At 40.3% G+C, this 20,279-nt stretch overlaps 1 protein-coding gene and 1 pseudogene across 2 annotated transcripts in view; one reads left to right on the top strand and one right to left on the bottom strand.

Moving 5' to 3' along the window:
* Positions 1-762: 762 nt before the first annotated feature.
* ror2 (receptor tyrosine kinase-like orphan receptor 2) overlaps positions 763-20,279 on the bottom strand; it is a 64,336-nt gene continuing 44,819 nt past the window's right edge. The window contains exons 2-10 of one of the 2 annotated variants that reach the window (XM_088355664.1): positions 14,632-14,685; positions 12,115-12,402; positions 11,950-11,980; positions 9,683-9,804; positions 9,267-9,581; positions 8,932-9,186; positions 8,199-8,240; positions 6,519-6,724; positions 763-3,503 (exon numbers count right to left, since the gene is read on the bottom strand). In XM_088355664.1, coding sequence (XP_088211790.1) covers positions 2,049-3,503; positions 6,519-6,724; positions 8,199-8,240; positions 8,932-9,186; positions 9,267-9,581; positions 9,683-9,804; positions 11,950-11,980; positions 12,115-12,402; positions 14,632-14,685 — 2,768 coding nt within the window. In that variant the 3' untranslated portion in view covers positions 763-2,048. The remainder of the gene's footprint in view (positions 3,504-6,518; positions 6,725-8,198; positions 8,241-8,931; positions 9,187-9,266; positions 9,582-9,682; positions 9,805-11,949; positions 11,981-12,114; positions 12,403-14,631; positions 14,686-20,279) is intronic. The other variant, XM_088355665.1, reaches the window with a different exon arrangement.
* Positions 11,492-11,611, top strand: LOC148351238 (U2 spliceosomal RNA; annotated as a pseudogene).

A 20,279-nucleotide genomic window follows, 5' to 3' on the forward strand; every position in this document is an offset into this window, starting at 1 on the left:
ACACAAGTATGTTCAGTCAGGTGTTTTTTTCCAAACTACACAAGGCCAAAATAAAAATGTCACGTAAAAAATGGTTCAAAGAAATTTTATTCGAAGTGAAACACAAAAAAACATTTGAATGCATGAACAAATGTTGGGATTTTTTAACATAAAATTTTGATACTTAATAAAAAATAAACAATAACATTTTTTATACTAAGTTCTTTTTACCTGGCTTTTCAAGGTGCTCAATTTTTGCTTGCGTAGTTCAGTACCTTTGGGGAATTCCGTGTCAATATTAGCATGGGCTGTGCTAAAATTACGCTGAAGATTTTAAGTCTTGAAAGGGGATATCGTGGTGCTGCATAATAAACAGTGATTTACCATTCAGTTCAACAAAAAAGTAAACATCTTCCCATTCTTCCTGAAATGCCCTGTGTTCATCTTTATATTTCTGTTTCGCTTTGCATTTTGACATTTTGACCATGAGGGGAACAGCACGCTCATGAAATGTTTACTTAATTCCCCGGTGTAGTGCCTAAAAAAAGACTCCCATGCAAAATCCCCCCCCCCTCGCGTAAACGTAATTGAAGTATTCTGCTGCGCTTCCGACAAAAGCGATCGTATTCTATATAATACGTTTATTAAGACAATAAAGCGAGCTAATTAAAACAATTAAGCGATCGTAGTCTATAAAACGCCTTTATTAAACTTATTATATAGAATACGATCGCTTTTGTCGAAAGCGCAGCAGAATGCGCGCTCAAGCAAAAAGGGGGGGGGGGGGGGGGGGTTTGGGGTTCAGGGGAGTCGGATTTAGGCACTACACTGGAATTAGACGGAACCTACGCAGATGAGACATGTGTCCGGAACAGCATAAGAACAACAAATCTGCCAAATTAATTTTAAAATACTATTCATTATTAACTCTGATGGATTCAAATGTGTTTTAAGAGGGGAAAAAAACTAAACAAGAAACGAGGCAAAGAGCCACAGTATATAGAAAATATGATGAGGCACTTACTTAATTTCCCGGTGTAGTTGTAATTAAGTTACTTACTTTTTCTTTCATAGAACAGCACAAACAGGCTTAACCAGACTAAAACGAGAAGTGTGAGGGCCCGCTGCACACTCAAACAAGAGGACGAGTACATTAGAGTTTATAGTTTTAGAAATAGAGGTCCCCAACTAGCAGCTTGGTTAAATAGTACCCTCTAAACACCTGTGTCAAAATATACAATGAAGAGGTTTTCCGAGATGCTGGCCTTCAAGGCAATGTAGCAAAGAAAACCCCACATTTAAAACTGGCCAACAAATAATAGAGCTTAATATGGGCAGAATAACACAAATATTGGACAACTCCTTTGGTAAATAAAAGTGTGAGTTTTTCATTGAAACGACAAAATTGTCTGGGTGACCCCAAACTTTTGAATGGTAGTGTATTATTTCAAATAAAACGTTATTTGGTTTACCATATATATATAAAACTCCAGTATGTTGCACAGTAATTTGTGAAAAGCATCAGATTGCAAGCACAAACTATTACATGCAACTCAAGTTTTATGATTGTAAAGGCCCAGTCACACAGCCTGTTGCGTCTGAATCGCGGGTAAAATTTTGGCATTTTTTTTTGCCTGTGGTTGCCTGCGGTGGAAAATGTGCAAAATTGGCCGGCGACTGTTCCACGTACTTATCGCTGGTAACCGCGGCTGCATTGCTGTGCCGCCCGCGGTTACCCGTGGTCTAAAGTTTTGAGCAGCGCGAAAAAGTTTTGCGCTGCTCAAAGCTTTAGACCACGCGTGTGAATTTCTTACCGCGTGTAAAGCACGGCTGTGTCTCGTCTGTATCGCAATCTCAAAAGCGTCCAACAGCGTCTGCTTCACGGGCATAAATTTCTGCCTGTGATTCAGCCTTGATACGCCCGTGAAAGGCTGTGTGACCGGGCCTTAAGGTAAGATTTACTGAGAGTCTTTTTTTAACATTCACTGTCACTCAAAATTTCTCCTTTCACTTCATGCGGCATATTGAAAGTACAACATAAATTCTATGTGTTCTTAATCAAAACGTTACTATGTGTCTGACAATTCAATCACCAGCTCGTCAGTCTGTTGTTCAATATCACCCAATAATTCGGTTTCGGGCACTGACTGGTGCTCGTTTTTCTCCACCTCAATCTGGGACGCCTTTTCAACCAACTCTTCGTGGTTGATGTTGAAGTTCTCATTTAGTAAACCTGCATGCTCTGCCATAGAATTGTTGGAAGGAGCCGTGGTGATGTAGCCAGTTGATGTGGAGCCACTTCCGCTGTGGTGAGAGCTTGCTTTTGGAACCATCTGTGCAGGGTGATGGGCCTGCTGAAGTGACATGGGCATAGGTATTTGCATCGGATAAAAGTTTTGCATGTATTGGTATGCTGGCATCGGATGATAGCCATTGACGGGGATGTAAAGCTGGGGGGGCACCATCTGCTGATGCATTTGACTTTTCATTGGCAAAAACTGAGGTTGATGAAAGGGTATGGTTTTTTTTGGGCTTGAGTAGCGTGATGTGTTAACCGTGCTCATGCTAATGTTGCTCACAGGACTGGTGCTGAGAGAACTTGTCTGGGTAGTGTTGCTGGTACCAGATGTTTGAGCAGAGTTTTTAAAATTTGAAAGACTCTCCCAAGAGCGCAGACGTGTGTGAATGTCCTTGAAGCGAGGCCTTCTGGCTGGGAATTCACTCCAACACTCCAGCATTAAGTTGTAAATCAAAGCCGGGCAGTCATCTGGACACTGTAATACCTGTTGGCTGCGCACCATTTCGATCACATCATAATTGGAATAGCCGCAATAAGGCTGTAGACCGTAACTGAAGATCTCCCAGAGCAAAACGCCGTAAGACCAGATGTCAGAGTCTGTGGAGAACTTCCCATACATTAGTGCCTCAGGGGACATCCATCTGATAGGGAAAGGGCTTGTCCCCATCAGATTGTAGTAATCAGCTGAATAGACATCTCGGTAGAGACCGAGATCGAGGATTTTGACGCTTAGCTTGTCAAATACAAGAATGTTCCTTGCTGCCAGATCTTTATGAACAGCCTGGTGGCTAGAAAGATACTCCATTCCAGCAGCAATCTGCGTGATGATATAAAGAAAATCAGCTTGCTCTAATGTGGATTTGACTGTCCTGTCGTCATCTGAGCTGGCAACATCTGAGTTGGGGGACCGCACCACAAGATATTCGTGCAAATCACCGATACTTGAATAAGTATATAACATGCTTTGTGTCTGTTCTTTGTTTATGGTGCCCAGAAGAGAAACAATATTTTGATGCTGGAGCTGAGAGCGGAGCATTGCCTCACGGCGAAATTCTTCACTGAGGGTAAGGTCAGCTTTGTCCCTCAGTGTCTTGATAGCCACCACTTGGGTCTGCTCGCCAGAAACAGTGCCGTACAGATGCCCTTTGTAAACTTTGCCAAAGCGATCCTCACCAAGCTCCTCCATAAATCTTACAGCTGACATATTAATCTCTCTCAACTTGGCCTGCAGACATAACAAAAGAAAAACAAATTAAAGTTTAATAAAAAGAAGTCAGAAAAAGTTAAAACAGATTAATAATTTCCATTTGATCCTGAACTTAAAGGAGTTTCATGATGTCTGAAAAAGCATTTTTTTTTTTCAATTTTTGTCTTTCAATTTATTTTCGTTTTTGCATATTTTGAAACTTTAAATGGAAATAGGTGGATTGAAACCACTGTCAAGCATGTTACCATTCATATATTTCCTTTTGTGATTACCGTAAATTTCGGACTATAAGCCGCTACTTTTTCCCCCAAACTTTCAACCCTGCGGTTTATTTAGTGATGCGGCCAATTTATGTAATTTTTCTTACGGCCGCCAGCGGCGCTCGAGTACAAAAGGTAAGATTTAGACCGGTGGAATATATGCGCCGAGGAAGACTGCAACTTCTTGGCTTGTGCACAAATTAAATAAGCGTAAACATACCCTCATCATGCAAAATGCAAAAAGAAAGGCACATGACGCAGCTTTCAAGCTAAAAGCAATCCAGCAGTCCGATAAAGAAGGAAACAGAGCTACTGCACGTAAACTTTACCAGACCTGTTTACTGTGTTGCGAGCGTCTTGCTAGCGTGTTTTGGAATAAGGGAGCGTGGGACGACGTTTATATGACAAAGTTTCTTTCCGACACTGAGGAAGACGACTTTGATGGCTTCAGTTCTAAGGAGGAAGATGAGGACGGTTTACCGTGATTTTTACAAGTACCGTATGTTTTTTTAACAGACCTGTTTACTGTGTTGTGAGCGTGTTGCTACCATTAACTGCCCTGTCACAGGCACCGTTTGGGATGAAAGTTATATTATTATTAAATCTTTGAAAACTCTCTGTGTACTGTCTTTCTTTGTAAATATGTGTAACCATGTATACTATGTATTTGCAACTGTATATTTTTGTAATGTATTTATTTGTGTTTATTTTAGAAACTTATTCTGATATGTTTTGCACGGGCGAATGAGAAAGAAGGGGCGGAGCAAACGCGGGCTGACAGGAAGTGGAGTAAAGGTGAGAAGTGTTTGTGGACGCGGTGGACAATAGTGGATATATATATTTTCTCACCCTTACCTTTGGAAATATACACTTTTTTCCTTTCAACGGGACCCGGACTCTGCAGGTCTGCATCAAACCTTAAGTACCGGTATCATTTTCCGTTCATTTTGCCGGCTGTGATTTTGGACTGTGCACTTTATGGCTGCAGATACCATACAATCTGCGAGCGGCGGGCCTAGGACGCAGCCATAAAGAAGACTCGTCTGCACCCACCCGGAGGGGGGAGCCGGAGCTACACTGTGGGAGTCCCGGCAGCAACGGCCTGGGTTGTGGAACCCAGAAGGGAGAGGACCCACGCAGAAGGGAGAGGACCCACACAGAGGACTGGAAGAATGCTGCTTGGGAGGGTGGGATGGCAGAGCCCTTGCACAATAGTATTGCCTTTTACACGCTGGTTAACTACTGTTAAAAGAAAATAACTCTGAAATTGTTTAATTGATGTTGAAAATGTCAGGAAAAAATGTTAAAACGTCATATCGTCACGTCATATTGTCAGATATAAAAAATTGTGAATATGCTTGATGGCTGTGTTTTGCTGCTGTTGGTGTCAGTGGATTTGTTCAGACCGAGGACAATCGACTTTGGCCTGGACGGATCTATTGACACTAACAAAGATGTTGTATAATGAAATTGTGAATATGTTTGATTTTCGAGAAGGTTTGTTCAAACCTCACTTTGTGTTTGCTGTTAAAAACGTAATATTGGAATATAATATTGTGAATGTGCTTAATTGCTGTTGAGATTGTCATGATTGTTTTCTGTTTTTAGTGTCAATAAATTTGTTCAAACCAAAAAAAAAAACAGAGTAAGAGTCCCGATTCGTATTATGAACTGTGACTCTAGAATTATGTACTATTGCAGGGCGGTGCATTCGCAATTACCGCAGCAAGGCTTTAGGGCTAGGACCTTAGCTTGGCCTTTTGGCTGAGAGTAAGTGTCTCGGCTCCTAGGCCTTGTAGCGCATTATGAACTGACCGATGACGGATAATGGATAATGAATAACGAAGATAGAACAATAACCCTTAAAAACCCCACATTAATCCCACTTGAGAAGACAAAGCCATGCCCTCGCACAATAGTATTGCCCTTTACACATTGGTTAACTGCTGTTAAAAGTGTCGATAAAAATTGTTAAAAACTCATATTGTTGGGATATGATATAATGAAATTGTGTGTTTAATTGCTGTTAAAAATGGCGAAATAAATTGTTAAAACGTCATATTGTCAGATATAACGAAATTGTGAATATGCTTAATTGCTGTTAAAATTGTCGAGAAAAATTGTTCACACCTCACATTGTTTATTTGATGTTGCTGTTAATAGTGTCAATAAAATTGTTCAAACCAAACCAAATTCAGTTACAATCGCAGGACTTAGAGTCGGGTTTGGGTTAATTTTGTGTTTGTGTTACATTTTACAATGTGGGCGCATGCGTCTTATATACAGGTGCGGCTTGTGTGAGTACAAATTCGGTTTTCCTCTTAAAATGTGGTGAGTGCGGCTTATAATCAGGTGCGCTCTATAGTCCGGAATTTACGGTGTATATATTCCACATCATGACACAATTCATTGTGATTGGAATTTAAAAACTATGACTTAGCCTTTAAATTGATTTATTAATCACTCTTTATATGGCATAGTGTTATCACTACTGTATACTATACATCTGGCGTAGGTTTTTGGCTGTCTTGACCATTTATGATGGTCAGGCTATGTTGGCATTGTGGGTAAATTCCTGTAGTCCTCAACAATAACCTTAGTTCCGTGAGTGTTCAACAAAATTTTTAAACTGTCACCCAACAATTGATAAATATTGCAGCCCTTCAAAAGAAATCAGATGTTGAAGAGATAACCTAACAAAAATGAGCCCAATCTACTATACTACTATCCACTATATCAAGACAGTTGAACTCCTATCCTGCTGTTGTCTCACCTGGAGTTTGTGCTGGTTTAGCAGAGACATCTCAATGTCTTGGTTAGTTGAGCTACTGAGCTGGCAGCGAGGCGGCGTGTCTGTTGGTGCTTTTTGCTTATTTCGACACATGCAAACCAGGAAGAAGAGGCAAGCAATGACAAGAGGGATGGCAATTGCAGGGATTAAAATCAACACAATCTCCTTTCGGAGGTTCTCTGGAGGTTCTGTGAAAGAAAGATACGTCCGTGAGTCAAGGCCTTTGAAGTATTTCATTAAGAGCAACAGAGTATAAACCAACATGAATTTATAGTTTTACTTGAGTTAGCCATGTCCTTGCAATATGCACGTACGAATTATATTTGCAACATTACTATGTATCGTTGTCTATCAAAACAAATTGAAGAACACATGTAAAACTGCCATCTAGTGTTTTTTTGTATGGGATCATAGAGCCCAACATTCAGAAGAATAGTTTCCAATTGTATAAAAGTTGGTTAAATTAAGCCGGAAGAGGAAAGACCGGTATCAGCCCACTCTGTGTGGTTTGTTTAAGCTGATTATCAATGAATAAATAATTAGATCTCAAACAGAATCATGTAACAAGACCCGTTATTTGTGGATAAACTGGATTTTGTTTTAAGATGGCACAATAAATGCTAATACTTGATCAATATTTAATTCTTATGTGCAACTGTCATGTCAGTGTTTCTATTGTTATTTGTTAGATCTTAGTTACGATGTGTCCCTATTGTCATAGTCTGTATCGTCAAGTCTTGTCATGGCCCTTTGTGCTTGTCTTCCTAGTTCCTCATGTCATCCAATCGGCACTCTCAGCCAAGTGTGTTCTGTCCCCTTGTCTGATGTTGTCTGGCCAGGCGTAGTTTAACAGTGAATAATTTGTTAGACTTTTAAGACTTCATGCCAGTATTTGAGCACAAGAACCCTTCTGAACTAGCAGATCTGAGTTGTAAAGAAAACGAAGAAGGTCCCCGACCTTGCCAACTGTCTTCAATTCGACGACATTTGACAAGATCAACACTAATGGAGAGACAAACCCTAAATGGCAAGAAATATGAAGTAGCAAACATTTAAAAGCACATACGATAACATATTTTTGATTGGGTTTTACCAAGGGTCAGGTAACAAAATTGTTTGGCAAAGACTGCATTAATTACAACTAGCTGATTTGCTGCCTCCACCAGGACACTGTCATCATTTTTGTCATAGCACAATTTTCTGAAAAACAGGTCAATAACATATCCATCTAGGATATCTACCAGTAATATTTGTTGTTTACATCTTGAATATTCTGAGCTCATAACTGACAGAATACAAGTCTGCCTTTTTTGAATATGACTTAAAAGTTCATTGCTTTTCTTCAAATTCTCGTGGTTTCAAGTTCTTGTCCTCATCCATACCATGTACCGTATAGCATGCATTTTTTATTACCAAGAAAATAATTCAACGTTTGGGTGTGCATTACACACGAAGTTTTACAGTTGTAAATTACTATAATAGTGCAAAGATGGTTCAGTCGAAAAGTATTGCTGACCCCAATTGCAAATCATTGGCTGTAACGGGAATCAAATGTAGGTCACGGCAGAGAGAGTGCTGAATCCTAAAGAATAGTCATCAGTGATATAGATGCACGTGTCATTAGATTTTATCATTTCATCACAAGATTTTTACTCACGGTACCAGAGATTAATGCTGGAGTAATGGAGAAAAAGGAGAGTTGTCCTGAAAGATATAAATAAACGCCAAAAAGCACAACAAGGGAATCAACGCTTTAATGTGTCTGATGATTATTCATTTAGAATTTGAAGGACATCGAACAAATACATTGCAAGTTTTATGACGGTATTGTGTTCATAGTTAATATTGTTGTTAAATTATATTAATCCTTGATGAAAATAATTAACGTTTGTCATTTGACAATGCTTAATTGTCAGCTGAGAAAATGTAAACTGAATTGAATACTGACTTTTAATCAGATATAAGGTGTGCACTTCATGCACAAATAAATACGGTACCTTTTCTTGCCACATCTTCATGTTTTCCTTTTTTTACTTGTTTGGTCTTTTTCATGTTCAAGTCAAATCAAGTCACATTTATTTGTACAGCCCTTAATCACAAAAAGGACTGCACAGGATTACAATTACACCATCGCCTGATCTTAAACCAACATGCGGGCAAGGAAAAACTCAAGACCTCAGCGTGAGGAAAAAAGAAACCTTGAGAAGGGGCCTCACAAGTAGTAATCCCCCTTCCAGGATGACCAGGTTGGAATAGATAACAGGCGTTACAGAAGCACTCTTAAAGTGGGATTCAAGACGCACAATTTTACATTTTTTTGTAGTTAGTGTTTTTTTTGGGTGGTACCATAGGTATAAAAGTTGTGAGAAGCATGAACCTTCATTGTTGTACTTACTGCAAGGTGTTATATCACAAAGGTCCACCCTGACTCGAGGGTCTAAAGTGAAGCACCAGGGAGCCTGCATTTGCCCTCCCGGATTCCGGCAGTAGTTATGACTCCCCCATAGTTCAGGGTAGTCTTGAGACAGATGGTGACTATGAGGATACTGAATGCTCCAGGGCTGGCAGTGGTGGCCAGATTTAGTAATGCTAACAGTCCCCCTGTAGTCCGCCCCGCTTCCATTGTAGCAGCTTTGTTCTGAGGGGTAATCTGTAAAACATAATGCAACCCACTATGAGAATGACCCTATTTATTCAGTTCTATGTGCTAGTCTGATTACTATTGCTTACATGGTCCGAGTTTTTCTGGTGGCACTCCTATTCTCATACATGAAGCAGCGTCATTTGTTCCTGGAAGGGGTAGAAGGTGACAGTTGGGAAGCTCCAACTGCATGAGGATCATTGGATTGGATCGAGCAATAGTATACTCTGAGCGACACAGCTCGTTTTCCAGGGCCTCACACTCATCTCGACAGAGCTGACGTTGCCGGGGAGCCCGGGAGCTCTCATCACACAGAGGGAAGACATAGTAGCAGAATGAAGGGATGGCAAATTTGGAGCATTGGTCTGATAGATGTGTAGAGGTGCCAATCATTGTGAATGCAGCTTGGAAGAAAGAACCAAAAAAAAAAAGTTACTTTGTTGAATTGACAATGGCTTGCCTGGATATTCAAAACATATCCCCCCACCGGAAAAAAAAAACCTACCAGTGATGCGATTTTCACTCTCCCCCTGCATCTGTAAAGACTCCACGTAAATGCTTTGATTCCCAATGAAGCGTGCACAGGCTATGCCACGATACGGTTGGCAAAACCCTTTTTCATTTGACCTAAAACAAAACACATCAAAGTTATAAAAACAAGCAGTGGTTGGACTAATCCATCCATTCATCCATCCATTAATCCAATTATCCTTCTGCTTATCTGGGAATGGGAAAACAGCTGCAAAAGGTTTTGGAAAGAAAACTTGGACTTCTGATTCCCCAGTCACTTTGGGGAATCTGTTGGTCCTCAGGGGATACATTTCCTTCATGTTTTTGGAGGTTTATCCTCTTCAGGTTATTCTAATTTGTATCTACCCGAGTTGAAAAAAAAAAAACAAAAAAACATGCAGGTCATGTAGCCCTAGGACCGAATATGCCTAATCTGCTTTAATATGTCGTGGGTCATTTATAGGACTTTATCTATAGAAAAGTGCACAAAATATCTCACCAGTGAAGTGACCAAGGAATAATGACACATTTTGATAAGATGGCCATCCCACTTTATCTGCCTCTTCTCATTACAAAAGAGCATTTGTTTTACATGAGAAGCCACTTCCAGGTGACAGAATCTACTCCCTATTTTACACGAGACCTCTGACATCCAGTGGAGAGAATGTAAGTTGCTCACTTGTGTCCAACTCTGTTTCTTTGGGTCAGTGCTTCTCAATTAGTTGTGGTCATTTTTTAAACTTATTTGAATGCTTCTGTTGATAAACAAGAGTGCCCTTCAGTTCTCTTTGTTTACTTGGGAAAAACCTTGAAAAGCAGTAACCATCAAGACCTTCCAAGGTGTTTTTGTGCCTGGACTCACTATCAACAGATAACACCTGCTACATTTCCCATGCTATCATAAATATGTATATTTGTTTCTTTTGCGTGTGCGATTAACGCCCCTAAATAATATAATGGTGAGAGGTGCTTATGCATGTACAATGCTCACCAACAGCATGGAATTAAAACTATACATTTACAGTAAAAATGCAAGTGTGGCATTTCTGACATAGCGACATAAAAATCAACCATACCTAGTAAGGCTTTTTCAAGTAGTTAGCCAGACGTAGCTTGTATAATTCATTTTACACTAAGTAAAGTGCAGCCTTAATCCGTTTTAACGTATGATTTCGTCGTAAGGGTTGAGCGGCTTAAGTCAAATTTCCCAAAGATGAGCAGGTGGTCATCTGTGCATTCATGCTTAATTCACTGTATATTTAACCTGTAGTAGATTATTTACCAGTTTATGGACAGAGCTAGATGCCACTCGCAAAGCAACTGGAGCTATATTACTTGATCTCTCTCTCTCTCTCTCTCTCTCTCTCTCTCTCTCTCGCTCTCTCGCTCTCTCTCTCTCTCTTTTCTTATGCCCTCTTGTTCTCACTTACTCTGTTGTTCTCTTTCCCTGTTGTTCTCTCTATCTAACTCGTTCTCTCCCTCTCCTCTCTCACTTATTGCTCTCCCTTTCTCCCTCTCCTCTCTCACTTAATCTCTTTTCTTCTCTCATTCTCTCTCTTCCTTTGGTTCTCTCTATTTTATTCTCTCACTCTTTTATCTACTAGTCCCTGAGCTAAAAAGAGTTTGACACCCCTGCCTTAAACAAATGTCTGTCCTCAAAGGAAATGATGTAACTCATAAATGTAACAAGTCCTTAATGTAAAATAATGACACATTTTACCAAATGTAGCAGCAAGACTTTGATGCTAGGTCCTTAGCTTGGCCTTGTTGTTTTTGGACTGTGGCTTTGATGCTATGTCAGTCCTTAGCTTGGCCTTTGCCATGATCTTTGATTTTTGCAATCCGGAGATGGAATAAGAGCTTGCTCTGTCCACTCCACGCATCGGCCCGGTATTGCAGTACGTCCGGGAACGGTGCATTCGCAATGATCGCAGCAAGGCTTTAGGGCTAGGACCTTAGCTTGGCCTTTTGGCTGAGAGTAAGTGTCCCGGCTCCTAGGCTTTGTAGCGTATTATGAACTGACCGATAACGGATAATGGATAATGAATAACGAAGATAGAACAATAACCCTTAAAAACCCCAAAACCCCAACTCTGGATTTATTGCTTATTTATGAAGTTACAAGCATTACAAAAATGTAGCAACACAATACAACAAAATCTTTTTGGACATTATTATTTAGATAGGAAATTAGGCATTCCTCAACACTACATGTAAAGATACTCAATCTAATTCAAAAAGAATTAAAAAATGTTCACTTACGTATAATCTGGCCCGTGTGTAGGCATCTGACCTGTTCATTAAGATGACAAAATAATTATTTCATTTAGAGTTCTAGTTTATTTTTTAAAGCACAAATGTTAAGAAGATTCAACATGTACGATACATGTAATACTGTAATAGATTCATAGTCAATATAAAGAATACCTAGCTTGACATAAAGGACCCCCGTGGCATAGATGACTTTATATACGTTGGTGGCGACACATTGATAATATCCTGTGTCTGTAGTGTCAAGATCCGTGATCCGAAGCTTGGATCCAGCATCTGTTTTACGAACAGTTATGCGTCCCTGCTCCTGGACCACCGGGGCATCGTTTTTAAGCCAGCGAATTGTCGGCCGTGGGTTGCCAGCCACCTTGCAGTGCAGAGTGGCTGTCTGACCCTGGAAGTGAGTGATATTGTTCACGGGCTCCAGGAACTCAAGAAAGTAACCTTGGAAAAGTCAAATAAAACAGTTAAAGTAACAAAAAACTGCAGTGTCAAGTCCATTTCTAGCAGCCCCATTGACTGATAAACCCTAAAATTAATTCAGTACTTTTTTCAGACGGGGAAAACATAGTTTATGCAATAGCAATATTTCTTATTGTAAAATCCTAAAACATTTAAAAATCCACTTAAAGGCTACCACTTTATAATGTTTTACTGTTGACTTTTGCTGTGAACAAAATATTTGAAGTGCAGTTGCCTATTTCTACTTGGTCTCAGTTTGTGAGCGTTAAATTGACTAAATTCACTTTATATTGTTTACTGCTGATTGTTATTTAATTCTATTGTTTACTATTTATATTCGTTGCACTTCAACTGTAGAATAAATCTGTTGCTGGTGATGTGCAATAAATATTACAAGGATCTATAACCCAAATACGTGTCTGGTCTTCTCTATTTAACTGATTTGGATACCGCTCGAAAATTTAAAAAAATTTGACAAACAACAACTTATTTTTGAAGTAACGGAAATAGTTACTTCTCCTCGCAACTACTTACTTTTACTATTGAGTAATTCAGTTACGAACTTAGTTACTTTTTGGAAGAAGTAGTGAATAACTATAACTAACTAATTTTAAAAGCAGTGTGCCCAACACTGGTCGTCTAGTTACTTTCTTCATATTTCAATTATTATATTAAGTATGAAAGTAAATTTTGTCACCAACAATGGGAATATTAACCAGAATTAGATTAAACGACCGGTCATTATACTAAAAAAGAAATACAACAGGATTATTAAACAAAAGTTAACCAAATTTATAGTTTTTCATGTAACACCTTGAAGGTGGGGTACAGTTGAAAGTTAAATATTTTCTCAGCTCAAAATCCATTATAGTTTTCTGTCCTTATTTTGAGTGTCTACTAAACTTTAAAATGAACAGTAATTATGTCAATAAAAGTAACATCCCTATTGAACTTTGCAGGGAAATGAACCCTACAGGATTCGTTCAAAAAAATCCAGCGCCGACCAAAAGAACCTTTTCTTTTGTTGACTTTGATGACTAAAATAAAGTCGCTGTCTTGCTGCCAGCACGTACTTTGTGCTATTTTGTGCTTTTCCTATCTTTGATCTTTTTGTGTGAATGGGCTGCTAAAAACTGACTTAAACATTGCCATTCTGCTTCAACAATGCACGCGCAGCTTATATATGTCACGCTCGTTTACAATAACCGAAAGGGCTCTATAGGTGTTGGTTAATAATTGATTTCAATACAGAATACTTAAAAAAGAAGAAAAAAAACATACTGTATGAGTAAAAGCAGAACAATTAGCCAAATCTGGACTTATTTTAATGATATTGATTGCTCAGAAGCTGCGTGCATTCAATCTTTCAATCTTAGAGACTGCTGATCTTTTATTTATTTCAATTTATATTTTTTGCATGTTTTTCAGAGGATCTGTGTCTAAATTGGTTAAAATAGAATGGCCCAATTGTTATTTGTTTTTACGTTTTATCATATATTTATTATTAACTCTGAAGAGTTAATATTTTTAATTTCAACTTTATTGTTTTGCAGGGATTTTGTGACTTTGAATCTGGTCAGTGCGTGAAAAGCTATAATTGTTTTGTATTTTACAAACTTTTGGGTAGATCTGTGAATATTTTGGATTATAGTCCATGTGTTTTGCAGGAATCCCCTGCAAAAACATATGAAATTACTAAATATTTTGGTACATAATGTTTTATCATAATTGATATCATATCATTAAAGAAAATAATCTGAGGAGCCAGTTGGGCTCTTCTCAGTAAACCAAGCCAAAAGAGCCCGTTTTCTAAATAGTTCCGTCCTCTTGGATGCGACCAGTAGAAGGCAGCAATGCTTTACATGACAATGCCATAATGACAAACTACCAAAGCGTCATTTTCATCAACTTTTAACAAAATGTTTCTTCATTGAGTGTGTGGTCTATTTAGTCAGAAACATGGCAATGGCAACAACTTTAAGCATTTTCAACTCTTTCGCCCAAAATGTAAAAAAATGTCCTGAACTTGAAAACATTTTCTAGGATTCCAAGCACCAGTAGGAATTCTGACACTAATCTTTGACCAAGCTGCAATTCGTGTTGTCTTTAGTCAGTGACATGGTCAAAGTTTTTTGCTGTGTCGGCGTATTTTGAGCATTGCCTTCAGATTGTAGCAATCGAGGGCAACAAAGAGTAAATTGGATATTTTACCTTCAATTGTTGGGGCAGCTCCACTCTGTGCATCCATTGAAAGCCTGGGGTCACCTGCACAGATATTCAAGTGCACTAGTAAAGAGGTAGTTTCAAAAAAACAAAATCCTGTCCTTTTTTTTAAAAAATTGTGCTTTCTGTTTTAGCAGTTCTCTTTACCTATTTTTTTCTTTTTTCCTCTTTTACTTTTTTCTTGTTTTCTTTTTCCGTTTTTCCCTTTTTATTTTTGTCCTTTTCTTTTATTCTTCTCTTAATTTTCTTTTTTTGTGCTTTATTACCTTTTCATTTTCCCTTTATTGTTTTCTTTTTACTGTTTTTTGAGTTTTTTTCCCTTTGTCTAATTTTAATTTTTCCTTTTGATTTGTCTTTCATATTCTTTTTTTTCTTTCTTTTTTCTCATTTTACATTATTTTATTTTCCCCCCTTTTTACTTTTTATTGGTTCATCTTTTTTTTTCTTCGCAAAAGGCGTGGCAAAAAAAAGTGAAGAAAAATGGTCACTTTGAGTCCCCATAGTTTATCCTCTTCCTTTGTAGCACTCGTTTTTGGTTGCGCTTCAAAGAACCTCACAGAATCTGATTTGGATAGACATGAATTTCTCTCCACCTTGTTGCAGTTGTCAAAGAAGTCAGCAAATGTGAATGATTACTTGCATCCCAAGTTTTGCGCAGCAGTGATTAGACCTTATAAATATTTCTTCCAGGGCTGTATATGAACTTTGCTATTGCATTCCAACAGCCTTCTGCTTCTGCCTTGAAAGGGCTCTTTGAGAGCTGAGGGGTCCATCTATTAGGGTTTTTTTTTTTACGGAGGGCCTTCTGGCACACTTCAACACTTTCCTCTCTCAGTTTTAAGTGTTTGTGTATGTGCATATATCCTGCAGCCACTAAAACCTCAAAACATTTGTTTCTCCTCTTTACCCTTAAACCAGCTGCAGTGTGTCAGCTTGTTTCTTATTTAAAACAGGAATTGAACAAAAACAGAACAGACTATTTTCAAGGACTCGAAGCAAGGGCTTAATCGTGAAATAAAAACATCCAGTGTTGGACACGTTAGTTTAAAAACGTAATTAGTTCTAGTTACTCACTACTTCCTCCAAAAAGTAACCGAGTTAGTAGCTGAATTGCTCTATAGTGAAAGTAATTGTTACCAGGAAAAGTAACTATTTGTGATTCTTTTAAATTATGTTGTTGTATGTCAAAGAATTTGAAATATTTTGAGCAGGATTCGAGTCGGTTGAATAGAGAAGAGCAGACAGGTAAAACAAACAAAATAAAAACAAAAGGTCTTTCTGGAGTGGGGCAATAGGAGAACTATGTGCCTTGCATCAGGGGGCCATTGTGAGACCACGACCAGTGATTTTGATTTGGCCCACTTAACAAGTAAAACAGACGCTCCCCTACTTACGACCTTTTGACTTACGAAAAACGGTAGATCCGAACATTTCTTTCTGGATGTCAAAAATATCTGGACATTGCTGTAAGTTAGATTTTGTATTGTGTGTACCTTTTTCCGAGAACAGGAGAGTACTGTAGTGCTTCTTTCTGCCGCCACCAGCGTGTGGCGCTCTGAGAGGTCACTCAGCATCCACCCGGAACAAAAAAAAAGAGCTTCCTCTTTCTAGTTTGTGTTTAAACATTCTATACTGTCTATGTCTATACTATCTCCAGCGCGCGAAGAACTCATTTTTATTGTTTAATATCATGTGCATCCACTCAATATTGTTGGTGTAACGTGGAAAGAAGAGGCGAGCCATTTCTTGTTAAACGAAAAGTGGAATAAGAAAGCTTGATGCGGTTGAGAAAATGGTTGGATAGCTTTTTCTTTTCCGGCCACTCTCCACCAAAGAGGAGGACCTCTTGAAGCCCATTTTCCAAAAGTAAGTTACACTTAACTTTATTGAAATCAATGGAAGGAGACCAAGAGGAAGGCCGCGATTGACGTGGATGGATGGTGTTGTGAGTGCACTGCAGGAAAGAGGTCTAAATATACTAAATATAATGGAAGCTAGAGCTCTTGTTGGTGATAGAAAGGAGTGGAGAGGTGTTGTGAAAGGATAGTGGGATTGTGGACGCGTTCTTAAGGATGGGCTGGGCACCCGTATGATGCGGCAGGGGTAAACTAGTGAAAGCTGTCGGGCCCTGCTATTGAACAAAAGAGTGTGTTGTGTCACCCTGACCCGAGTGACATGGCCGCTTTCTGGTGTCCCGTTTCATCTGGAGGGACGAAAGCATGACCAACTTAGGTGCCGACGTGCCTAAATTGTTTGGGTGTTTGGGCAATTGGGTTGGCCATGGTCCAGAAATTTGTGTGTGTGTGTTTTTTTGCTATTTTTTTGCTATTTTTTTCCCTTTTATTTTCTTTGTTATTGTATGTGTTTGCTCCTCCTTGATCTGCTACCTTATCGTGGTGGAGGAGTTTGTGTGTCCCAATGATCCTAGAAGCTATGTTGTCGGGGGCTTTAAGCCCCTGGTAGGGTCACCCATGGCAAACAGGTCCTAGGTGAGTGGCCAGACAAAACGCAGATCAGAAGACCCCTAATGATGAGACAAAACTTTGGTCCTCGATTTCCCTCGCCCGGACGCGGGTTACCGGGGCCCCCTTCTGGAGCCAGGCCTGGAGGTGGGGTCCGCTGGCGAGCGCCTGGTGGCCGGACCCTTACCCACGGGGGCCGGCCGGGCACAGCTCGAAGGGACGACGTGGGACCCTCTTCCCATGGGCTCACCACCTGTAGGAGGGGCCAAAGGGGTCGGGTGCGCAGAGAGCTGGGTAGCAGCCAAGGGAGGGGTCCTTGGCGCGACGATCCCCGGCTACAGAAACTGGCTTTTGGGACATGGAACGTTACCTCTCTGGCAGGGAAGGAGCCCGAGTTGGTGCGTGAGGTTGAGAAATTCCGACTTGATAAACCTGACAGATATATTGCCGGCACTAAGTCGGATTCGTTCCCGGTGAGGGTTGGGCTCCGCCAGGGCTGCCCTTTGTCACCGATTCTGTTCATAACTTTTATGGACAGAATTTCTAGGCGCAGCCTTGGCGGGGATGGAGTCCGGTTTGGGGGCCTCAGCATTGCGTCACTACTTTTTGCAGATGACGTGTTGCTGTTGGCTTCCTCAGGCCGTGATCTTCAGCTCTCGCTGGAGCGATTCGCAGCCGAGTGTGAAGCGGCCGGGATGGGGATCAGCACCTCCAAGTCCGAGGCCATGGTTCTCAGTCGGAAAAGGGTGGTATGCTCCCTCCGGGTCGGGGAGGAGGTCTTGCCCCAAGTGGAGGAGTTCAAGTATCTTGGGGTCTTGTTCACGAGTGAGGGTAGGATGGAACGGGAGATCGACAGACGGGTCGGTGCAGCGTCTGCCGTCATTCGGACCCTGTACCGGTCCGTCGTGGTGAAGAGGGAGCTGAGCCGAAAGGCAAAGCTCTCGATCTACCGGTCGATTTTCGTTCCTACCCTCACCTATGGTCATGAACTTTGGGTCATGACCGAAAGAACTCGATCCCGGATACAAGTGGCTGAAATGAGTTTCCTCGTCAGGGTGGCTGGGTTCTCCCTTAGAGATAAGGTGAGAAGCTCAGTGATCCGGGAGGGACTCGGTGTAGAGCCACTGCTCCTCCGCGTTAAGAGGAGCCAGTTGAGGTGGCTCAGGCATCTAATAAGGATGCCTCCTGGACGCCTCCCTCGGGAGGTGTTCCAGGCATTTCCCACCGGCAAGAGGCCCCGGGGGCGGCCCAGGACACGTTGGAGAGACTATGTCTCTCGGCTGGCTTGGGAACGCCTCGGGGTCCCGTCGGATGAGCTGGAGGAGGTGGCTGGGGATAGGGACGTCTGGGCTTCCCTTTTAACGCTGCTGCCACCGCGACCCGACCTCGGATAAGCGGAAGACAATGGATGGATGGATGGATGGATGTATGTGTTTGTCTTGCTGTCGGTCACCCCTCTTGAGGGATATGACCATGGTAGATAGATAGAATATTTTTTAGTACAAAACAATACAGGTTACTTATACAAGCCCTAAACATACTTATATAAACCTTAAACATACAAAATATCTCGTTCGAGCAGCGTCTGTGCTAGCAAGCTAATAGCAATTCAAGTGCAGCCATTCAGAATGTGTTTGTTCTTTGGCCTTCTTCTTAAAAAGCATAGGAGTGCATCTTTACATCGGAAGGACTTTTGCAAACTGGACTTCGAATCCAAGCAGGAGACAAGCAATATTAAACATGTATTAGGAGAGCACCAAAATGAAAATTTGAGACTGAAACTGAAAAGCGCTACTGTGAAAAAGGCCCTCTGGTTGTGCATAATGTTACATAATAATTGGTAATATATGATTAATATAGTGATTGTTTGATTGCTGAAATAATGATCTAATCTCTTGAACACTGCTTTTCAGGGACTGTATTATTTTATTGCAATTGTTCAATAAAACATAACCAATGGCGACCGAAACAATCTGAAGAGCCCCTTGGGTGCCAAAATAGCCAGCTCTTTAGTAAGCCGAGCCGAAGAAGTTGCTTCTCTAAAAAAGGCAGAACTTTGCGCTGCAACATTAACATGATCACAAAGGTAAAAAGGTAACGTATCTACGTAGTCTAATTGTGCAGGCTAATATAAAAGTAAACCACACATTTCTTTCTATATTTTAATGTCTTTGTGATAAAAAACTATTACAATGAAAATATTTTTTTTAAAAAGCAATCGCCTACATCCCCCGAAACCCCACATCCCGCCGCTTTCTCGCAATAACTTGAACTCACATGCACGCTTGCTTTCATTTACTCAATCTCGTGCTGATATTGACTTCAAAATACCGCGCTTAAAAAACTGCAGGGGGCACCCTTGCGGTTTTTCCCTGTGTGCAATCTGGCCAAATTTACTGGTGAATTCATTTCGCAATTTTGAGCCCTAATTTTTTTGTGCAGAAGAGCTTTTCATGTGCGCTGAGAAGGTCTGGGTAGTGCACAATTGTGCTTGGGCTCAGCTTATACCAGTCAGCTATAGTGCCATGACCTGTTCTTGCTTGCACACATTGTCCAGCTAAAATAAGTTAAAACTGTTTGGTCACATATTGGCACATTGTCAAAGCCGTATTTAAAAACACTGAAATATTAGCCCCGACTCAGGCAAGATTGGGATGAAAAGGTCTGTATGTTATTTTAATATGAGGTATTTGTTCTTGAATAATTCACTCTTACTTTCTGAAAACAACTTTTGTGTGAACAACATTTCTGTGCCTGAGGTCACTGATGACGCACGTGCTGTAAAACTTAAGGACCGGTATATCTGATGACCTCGGGGTGAAAAGAATTCTAACCTCCCAAAGGCCACATACCATGCCTACATTATAAACCTTTTGTTCATTTTAGCCAAGTAGTATTTGTACAACGATGGAATCTATGGTCTAAGTTAGGCTCCTGATACCATTCTGGGTTTATATTTGCTAGATCATTTTGCTTTTGTCCTGGTTTTACAAAAGGGTTTTATCAATGTTAAGGAATGGAAATAATCAACATTTTGAGCTTGTAAAAGGTGGGAAGAAGTACACTAACAAAATAGTTAATATTAAAATGGAAATTTGCTGAGCAAGTGAGCCTGGAAGAAGGTAGGTTGGAGTATAAAGTTTGACTTCTCTTTCCAGTAGTCAATCAATAATG

Source organism: Urocampus carinirostris, chromosome 16 (genome assembly GCF_059441175.1).
Source record: "Urocampus carinirostris isolate Australia breed hairy pipefish chromosome 16, RoL_Ucar_1.0, whole genome shotgun sequence".
Taxonomy (NCBI): domain Eukaryota; kingdom Metazoa; phylum Chordata; class Actinopteri; order Syngnathiformes; family Syngnathidae; genus Urocampus; species Urocampus carinirostris.